Genomic DNA, 9,463 nt, shown 5'->3' on the forward strand with positions numbered 1-9,463 from the left:
GTTTGGGTTCTACAAACAGCTTACTTTAATCTAAGGCAGCACTATGGAAGCAATACTCCACAAGGAACAATAAATCAGTATGCTGCACAATTGCTTTGGCTCAGTTATTTTTTTATGTGCACACTTATAGGCAGTATAGACACATTTCATACAGACAACTTGTTAGCTAGTGCTGGGGATGTCTGGGAAAACAAAAATGTGTACCTTTGCCTTAATGCACAGTGTCTAAAATACAAGAAAGCTTTCCTTCAGATAATTATACTGCATTTAAATATCCAACATTAACTTAATTTAGTTTTATTACACTTTAGAAAGTATGAGTATTGATTATTAAATCTGCTGCAGTAATCTTTAATAGCACTATCTTTATCTGGTCTATCACAGTGTACTGAGAAATGGTGGTGCTAGACTCGTCATTGTGTCATTTGTATTACTGTTTAGTGCAATATCAATTGAATGAAACATTTCTTCTAGTATTGTGTCAAGAAAAACTATTAAAATACAGATTAAAGTACCAAATGTGATAATGGAGACTCACCATAGCTACTTTGGGTTTTGATTTCGCGTACTATATGCCCACCTTTCTTGTATTTTGGGAACAGGACACTAAACTTTTTCTTGCCTCCTTTGGTAATAGCTTGCTTTCTTCCACTATTATGATTGTAATGCATTGCTGCTAAAGTTAAACAAGAAAAACAAACTTCATGTGATGTTTGCTTTCATTATTAGTGAATAACTTGCTTATCATTCCTTGATAAGAAAAGGATACTTTCTTGGGAGCATATTGAATAATTAAACTATGATATGCCTCCAAGTTTGAAGTTTGCCAGCTAGTAGAAAGTTTGGCAATATCATTGCACAGTCTGGTGTTGTTTATAATTGAAAGAAGCTTCTCACTCTGGTTTGTATCTAAAGGAAAAGTAAATAAAAAAATTTTCTATTAAATAAAAAAAGTAGGGTTGTCAAAAAATAAAAGAAACAAGGGGGTTGAGTTCAACCGTAATAATAATTACTTGTTCAATTAATAATAATAAACTTTAATAAAAAAATAATTTATTTATAAAAATACAAAAATTTCAAACCCTACTTTGCAGAAAATGATAACAGGCAGACTACAAAATAAATAGAATTTTAGTAATGAGTATGATGTAAATTAATTATCGTGATAAACATAAATAAGAATTTTCAGCTAGTATTGATTGAATAAATTACTGTCATCGCAATAAAAAAATCTAAATTATGCATAATTATTTGGCTATTGCATTCTTTGAATTTTGTGATTCAGAACAATGACAAAATGAAAAATACTAATGTATATATACTTGTTAGGAATTGTAATTGGACTCGCCACGCTTGTGTAGGCTGGAACTAAGAAGTTTATTTATGATTTTTTCATTAAAATTTGTCATTTTAAAGAAACAATACTCCTTTATAAAACTCTGCAAAGTAGGGTTTGAAATTTTTGTATTATTTTTATGAATAAACTATTTTTTTATTAATTAAAGTTTATTATTATTAATTTCAACAATTAATTATTATTATGGTTGAACTCAACCCCCTTGTTTCTTTTATTTTTTGACAACCCTACTTTTTCTTAATTAATAGAATTTTTTTTATTTACTTGTTTCCATACTTTTTATTAAATTTTATTAATTAATAATCCTTTTTAATTATAATTATAATTTTTGCCTTAGGTATCAGTTCATTACTGGAAGAAAAGAATTTTGAATTAAGAACCATAAAGGACCTACCGCATTATAAAAACAGTTTTCATACAATCATTATTTTTTTGAATTTTTGAATCATTCATTATATTCATAGCCTAGCTCATAATAATTAATAACTATTGTCATTACTAAGATCCATTTCCTGTTCTGAAACTATTTAAGTTTACATTCAGCTTCAGTTCAGTTGCCATTTTTCATTTTCCGCTCACAGCTCTCACGCTTTATTGCTTTGCAACTTTTTTTGAAAAAGCAAGTCAGTTCAGATACAAACTTACATTTGCTATCACTATGTTTTCTTATAGTTTATGGATTATGATGAGCATCATGGAGTTCCTCCTCCACTACCACCAGTAGTTGGAGGGCCTCCACCAAGACCTCCAGGAGGCCCGCCACCACCACCACCACCAGATGCTCGACCACCACCACCAGATGCTTCACCACCACCACCACCAAATCCTCGGCCACCTCCAGTAGCTGGAGGTCCTCCACCAGTGGATGGAGATCCTCCACCGCTGGCTGGAGGTCCGCCACCAGTGGCTGGTGGTCTTCCACCAGTGGCTGGTGGTCTTCCACCAGTTGATGGTGGTCCTCCACCAGTTGATGGAGGTCCTCCACCACTGGCTGGAGGTCTGCCACCAGTGGGTGGTGGTCCTCCACTAGTAGCTGGTGGTCTTCCACCAGTGGCTGGTGGTCCTCCACTGCTAGGTGGAGGTCCTCCGCCACATCCCCCTGCTGCTCCAGCACTCACTACAGCTGGAGCTCCTCTTGATGTTGCTGCTCTGCAAAGGCAGAGGCAGCTCATCATATGGCAGCTACGCCAAGTCAATAGAGAAATTGTAAGACTATTTTAGTTATTATCTGCAGTTTATATAGATACCAATTTATCACCTTTCTATTCCATTTTACTTTAGTACAACAATCTTCCGAGAGGCAGGCTAAGAGGCAGGGGCAGGGGCAGGAGGAACAGCAACTCAATAGAGAACTATAACTTTTATTAATTTATTATTTACATATAGATCTATAAAGTTAACTTCTCTTAAATTGAAAAGTTATAATAAAAGTCAAATATCTTTAAGCGTAAGGCCAAAACAGAAATTAAAAAAGCAATGCTTAAAAATAGTGTTTGTTCAACAACGCAAAACAATTCAATACTTGAGCTTCAATCTTCCTACAATATAAATACATGTGATATACATTACTTAATTATATTAACGAGTAAAGAAAATACATACCGTGGCCATAGTTAATCAGATAATCAATATTAATCATAAAAAAATTATAGACTTGGATCATATCCTATAACACAATAGTAAAAAACTATGGAATCTCACAAAATTCTATCTTACAATGTATTCAATTGCTAAGACTAAAACAATATAAAACCTGTGCAGCTGGAAACTGGCACCTCATCCAGTGTGAAAGCACCACTGATCAAAGAACTACAACAAAACATAATGTTACAATGATGATTATTTATTAGAAATTAATTTATTTACCACAAACGAAATCAGACAATAGCCTTAGACATTCACCATGCTATGAAAGTATTATTACACCTTATTGCTGAATCATTAAATGTGACCATAATTGACAAAAGGGCCCTTATGGCGGATTTTAAAATTAATAGTTATAATGGAAAATATCAACCTGTGAGTGCTTTGTTAGACAATCATTGTTTCTAAAAGTTTCATGGTAACTTTTTGCATCCTGTGGAGTAATTTTATGATAAATGGGGCTCAGGAAGTTGGATTTCTTAGGCTAGAAAGACAAATTTCACTACCCGCCATAAGGTACCTTTTGTCAATTATGGTCACAAATTATTTGCAGCTATAAATACCTTAAAGCAAAGTATGAAAGAAACATCATCAACAGCAAACAATGTAAACACACAGGCTATATATGCGATACTAAATATGTACAAGTATATGCTTGATATAACTTATGTTTGTCACAAACATACATTACAAACCACTAATAAGATACATCTGCTCAAAAAGAGGAATAACCCTTCACCTTTTAAATCTCTTTCCAAGTCTGACCTTATTCTTTAACACCACATTGCAGTCCTTGTGTAAAATATGTACCTGTGTAAATTATGAATGTGAAATTATTCATGTACTAACAAATTAACAGTAGCATACATGCATTTATCAACAATTAATATACATATATGACATGTATAGCTCCACAATGCATATTAAGCATGATTGAATCATACAAGTATATGTACATACACAGTACATGTAATTTAGACATACAATGTTTGATTTGTTGACTCATGCCATCCTGAATTAAGTTTCTTTACGAGACCTGCATTGTGCAAATACACATTAATAGACCACATGAACACATTCCAATGTGCAAACAATAATTATTGTATTGTTAATGAGAACATCCATGCACACAAAAAAGATGCATTGGCAAGCATTCATTTATATTGAGTAAAGAAAGTACTTACTGTGGCCATAATTAATGATATAATCATCAAACAAATATAAAGTATGTAACCTAGAATCATAACCTATAAAGTGGCGGATCTATGGGGGGGCCAGGGTGGCAGTGCCCCCCCAAAAATTTTCTTGAGTAATATAAACTTTGGTTTACCTATATAAACTGTGAAGCAGTTGCTGTACTGGACTATGTAAACTACCTTTAAACCACAAAGGGACTCATTTTAGCAAGCTTATTCTTCATAATTTTTACTTCCCCAAATGTTTTGCACAAGCTTAGTTGACCACACCCCCTAATTACCCCTCCCATCTCACAATTGCCCCCCCAAAAATTAAATCCTAGATTCGCTCCTGAACCTATACCAAAATACATAAGACATCTCACAATTATCTCCATCTTACTACATATTCCATTGCTAAGACTATATGTGACCATAATTGACAATAGGTACTTTATGGCAGATTTGAAAATTCATCATTATAATGAAAAATATCCGACTGTGATTCCCTCAGTTAGACAAATATTGTTTTCAAAAGTCACATAGTAACTTTTTGCATTCTCTGGAGTAATTTCATGATAAATGGAGCTCAGGAAGTTGGATTTTTAAGGCTATAAAGACAAATTTTTCTATCCGCCATAAGATACCTTTTGTCAATTATGGTCACATATGCAGTAAAATAAAACCTATACATATGTAAACTAGCACCTCCTACCGTGTGATACAACTACTAATCAAGGAGCTGCAATAAAACATAAAGTTACTTTTAAAGTGTAAGTGCAGTGATTTTTTGGGGTATTTTTTTTATTGGCTTAAAATGATCTTTATAATGAGAAACTGCCATGCCTAGCTCCTTTTTCTTGTAAAAAAATTATTGGCCGAGATATGGAGCTTCAAAGTTACTCTTTTTACTTCCTGCCATTTTGCTTCCTGTTCATGGGCGTGGCTTTACGTGATGTCACAAGAGGCATAGATATGGCTGGCTGCATTAGTGACAGTGATGAATATATATGAGATTTAGAGCCAGAGGGATCTATTAATCTTGGAATAGCACCATACCACTATGAACCAGTCTTCAGTGATAGTAACACTGATGTTTCAAGCTCTGAATCTGATCCAAGTGATGATGAAGATAGAACATCAAACATCATGTGGTACAGCATAAGTATATTTTGTATCACTTATTGTTGTTTTTGCTCAGGTGTCTTTGTGAACACTGTGTTGTCATGCAATCTTCAAAAGAATGCCTGTGTTGCAGGGAAATATCTGCCATTATGAACAAATTGTCTGAGACAGAGGATAGTCAAATAATTTGTATAACAGATCATCCAGGATTTGCTTCCGTGTGCCTCAACATATGGGTCCTTCAGGCAGCATATTCCCAATATAGGCAACAGTATCGGAACTATAATGCTCCATTACACGAGTTAGTTCAATGTTTGTTGTTTAGCATTTATATTGAATACATGGCATTGCAGGAAGTATAGATACACAGCATATCGTCAACTGGTGAGATGGTGCTGGGGTTGGTTAGGACGACAGGTACGCGTTGTTCTTCCAGCATGTGCTGTGAATTCTATAAGAACAACATTTCCTTCTACTGTATATACAGGATATATTGATCCATGACATTATATGTATTGAATTTTTCATTTAGCTATAATTATTATTATGAAGTGTCATTTATTGGCAAATCTGCTTGTGTGATGCTCAATAGCATCTTTCTTCTCAGGCTTTGTACAGGAATCACTGAGTGGTGGTGGTGTTCCCCTTTCCTCTAAATGCAATGGAGACCGTGGAGCACCTTGAACTCTTCTTATTGTCTCTGCCATTAATTCAGTTACATATTCTAAAAATCATTAATTTTAGTTATAGCTTATACTCATAAATAGGATTTTACTGTAAGTAGATGATGTTTTAATTTGTTGAACTGTGTGTTCTCCTTTTTTATGCTTAGGATAATTGATTGAATACCGTTTCTCTTTATTTCTAGTTGTAGCTTCCTTCTTGACAGAATTTTCATTAAAATGCAAAGCTGCTAGTATATTCCTGCATTGCATGTTGATGATGCAATGTAATTGTTAATATTGTAAATGTATATTATACCTTCCAACATTTCCTTTGTACGAAAACGCTTTAGATTTTGGAAGAAAATTAATCAGTAAACTGTGAAAGGCCTCTAATACTGATGTCTGATGAAAAGGAAACAACTGGCTGATGTCATTGCTAAGATGAGTTTTCGTCAGTAGCTCAGTGAGTTTCTCACTAACTTTCGTATCTGCATGTGATATTATAACAAATTGAAACATAATACATGGATCTCACGTGGTTTTAGCCATTTAGTTTTTCTCCTGTAAACTCTGCTGTGACTGCACTTCTTAAATAAACCAGCATGTTTATGCTTGTTGTGTATGTGATTCACCAGAGAAAACCACTTATCTCGAATTAAATCTTGACCATCATTTTGAGCCTGACAAGGCACACCAGTATAGGTGGTTGATAATGCTTTTTATCCACTTGTTCAACTCTTCACAGTCCTATTTTCTCCCAAGAGCCAGTAACTTTTTCTTTATTCCTAAAATGGTCATTATATTAATACTGCATCATGTACATGTACGTTTTGCTATATGCCACACATCATAATAGTGAGTCACATGTGGCAATTCCTCTCGTATCCACTTTAATATTTGTCGATGTCTATCTGTAATGAGTTGGCCTATTAAAAAACCATTCTCTTGTAGTTTCTTAACCGATCTCATCAAACCCTCCTTTTCCATGTGGTAACTACCACCAACTTCATTACTCTAAAAAATAAAGCAGTACATATTGAAGTGCATTAATTATACTCTATACCTGAACAACTTGTATATCTAAAACAACATTGTGAGTTAGCTCAATCATATAATATGCACCAAATTTGGCACTGTGACCTGGACTGTCAGCCCTACCATCCCCTCCTATTATAAGAGGTATACCTTCTGAAGCCAGCTGAGAAAATAAAGACTGTTGGTATTTATCCCAGATGTAAAAAATTGATGGCAGTAAGTAGGCCTTCTGATGATCAAAAAATGTCCTCCTGGAAATCGTTTCACACCCAATATTACGAAACAATTGAAGAGATTTTTCTGGAAGACATCCACTAAAAAGAATTGATGATGATATCAATATGTTTCCAGCTGGAACGTTGTTGAGAAATAGTTGACTATCCCAATTTGTTGTAGACTCGCAGGCTTCACATATTTGTATGATGCGAAGAAATGACCCAATTACTTGCTTCACTATAGACATTGAAGATGAATGACAGTGAATGCAAAGCTGAAACAGTGAAGGTAATGCCATGTCAAAGATAATGTACTTCTTCTTTGATAGTGGATTGGGTGTATCGTTGTAGCTAGGAGATTCCAATGATGAAGTTGAAAGATCTGCTGTATAAGCTGATTCACTCTGATCATCAGTGTCAACATTATCACTGCAGTCACTTGAATCGGTATCATGAAATAAATCACATTGAATCCCTATCTCATTTGTCTTAACAATGCTTGTTTGTGTTCCTAAAGGCCAGCATTAAAGTATCCCATCATGTAGCAACCACATACTTTGTGATCTTCCCTTGAAACTAGTTTGAACAGCAACGTGTTTATATAAAACTTCCACCTGAGTGCATGTATCCTATATTAGATATTATATTTCAATGCTTGTAGCATTGCAAAAGTTAAGTCACTTTCATAACTAGGTCTTTGTCAACAGTTTCAGACATAGTACTAACATCATCACTTTCAGCTGGTGTAGGAACATTCTCATCAGATGCCATATCATTAAAATCACAAGTAGAAAGCCTTTTTATCATCTAAAAGTAAAATTAATGATTAAAATTTATTGATGCTCCTGTATATCTCTACCCTATGCTTCTCCCTTTTCTCAACTGCAGTGCTTCTCCTCTTTGACTTTGGTTCATCCATTGCAATAGTCTCTCCAGGCCTCTTAAATATAGTGGGAACAGCATTTAACTTCAGTTCCCTCTTCTTATTAATACTGAAAGATTGGCAATACTTATCTGAATCTTCAAATGAGTCTGCAGTAAAATGACAGCTGCAAATCACTGAACTTGATGTTGGCCCTTTCCAGTTATCTCTGGTTCTTCTAACATTAAGAACCCATTTCTTCCTTAAAGTAGGGTTTTTGGGAAAGTGAAAAGTGCTGATATCATCTAAATAGCTGGTATTATTACAGCCATAAGCCACACATCTATTAGGCATGTTCCACCAGATCTACAGCACCAGATCCACTATGCAATATGCATGCAGCAGCTAGCACTAATGCCACTTGTGACGTCACATAAAGCCACGCCCACGAACAGGAAGCAAAATGGTAGGAAGTAAAAGAGCAACTATGAAGCTCCATATCTTGGTCAATAATTTTTTTACAAGAAAAAGGAGCTAGGTGTGGCAGTTCCTCATTATAAAGATCATTTTAAGCCAATAAAAAATACCCACAAAAATCACTGCACTTACACTTTAATAAATTAATTAATTTAGTTACAACAATCAAAATACAGAATTGCCCTTCATTATATTGCACATTCCACTAATACCAAGCAAAAGTATTGCTGAATCAGCAAATTATTTCCAGCTGTAATTACCTGTAAAGCATAGTACGAGAAACATATCAAAGGTAAGCAATGTAAACTCACAGGCTAATAATAACAATAGCACAAAAAGTAATGGTGAACAAACTTTATTATTAATCACATCAACCTCACTCTTTAACACCACATTGTAGTCTTTGTGCCTGTACAAAGTATGAATGTGACATAATAAGTAATAATGATAATGGTAGCATCTACAATATTTCTGATTGGATCATACATGTATGTGCATGCATGTATTTTAGACATAATATTGCTTACTAATGCTATCCTCAGTTAAGATACTTTCATAACCTGCTTAATATATAAAATTACATTGTGTACATGAAGAATTTCCAATGTGCAACAATATTTTTTTGTTCATCAGAACATGCACATGTTACAACAATCATCAATCAAAGATGCGCAACATCACCTGGCAAGCATTTAATATGCGCACAGCATTGATGGCAGCATCATTCAAATGTACAACATCAGCCGGCAAGCATTAACTTAATAATGTGCACAGCATTGATGGCAGCATAAACATGCATGATGATCATTATTATAGGTACAGAATCACTGTTTGAATAATACTACATGTATAATAACAAATTTTAATGTTACTCAAAAATTTTTCTTGTCAGGACTTCAAAATTTTTC

At 34.3% G+C, this 9,463-nt stretch overlaps 1 protein-coding gene across 1 annotated transcript; it reads right to left on the reverse strand.

Moving 5' to 3' along the window:
* Positions 1–378: 378 nt before the first annotated feature.
* Positions 379–2,529, reverse strand: LOC105314291 (translation initiation factor IF-2-like). The gene is made up of 3 exons (XM_011408375.1): positions 2,166–2,529; positions 539–676; positions 379–491 (listed from the first exon to the last, which is right to left on the reverse strand). Exons 1-3 carry the CDS (start codon positions 2,527–2,529, stop codon positions 379–381), a joined length of 615 nt encoding a protein of 204 aa, XP_011406677.1.
* Positions 2,530–9,463: the final 6,934 nt, after the last annotated feature.

Source organism: Amphimedon queenslandica, unplaced genomic scaffold (genome assembly GCF_000090795.2).
Source record: "Amphimedon queenslandica unplaced genomic scaffold, v1.1 AMPQUscaffold_13013, whole genome shotgun sequence".
Taxonomy (NCBI): Eukaryota; Metazoa; Porifera; class Demospongiae; order Haplosclerida; family Niphatidae; genus Amphimedon; species Amphimedon queenslandica.

Excerpts from the sequence above, each read along its gene's own strand:
- LOC105314291 (XM_011408375.1), bottom strand. The coding sequence starts at position 2,529 with ATGAGCTGCCTCTGCCTTTGCAGAGCAGCAACATCAAGAGGAGCTCCA. Across the intron at positions 677-2,165 it reads AGGATTTGGTGGTGGTGGTG|CAGCAATGCATTACAATCAT; the intron begins GTGAAGCATCTG and ends GTTTAACTTTAG. Across the intron at positions 492-538 it reads CAAAACCCAAAGTAGCTATG|TTTTTCTTGACACAATACTA; the intron begins GTGAGTCTCCAT and ends GTATTTTAATAG.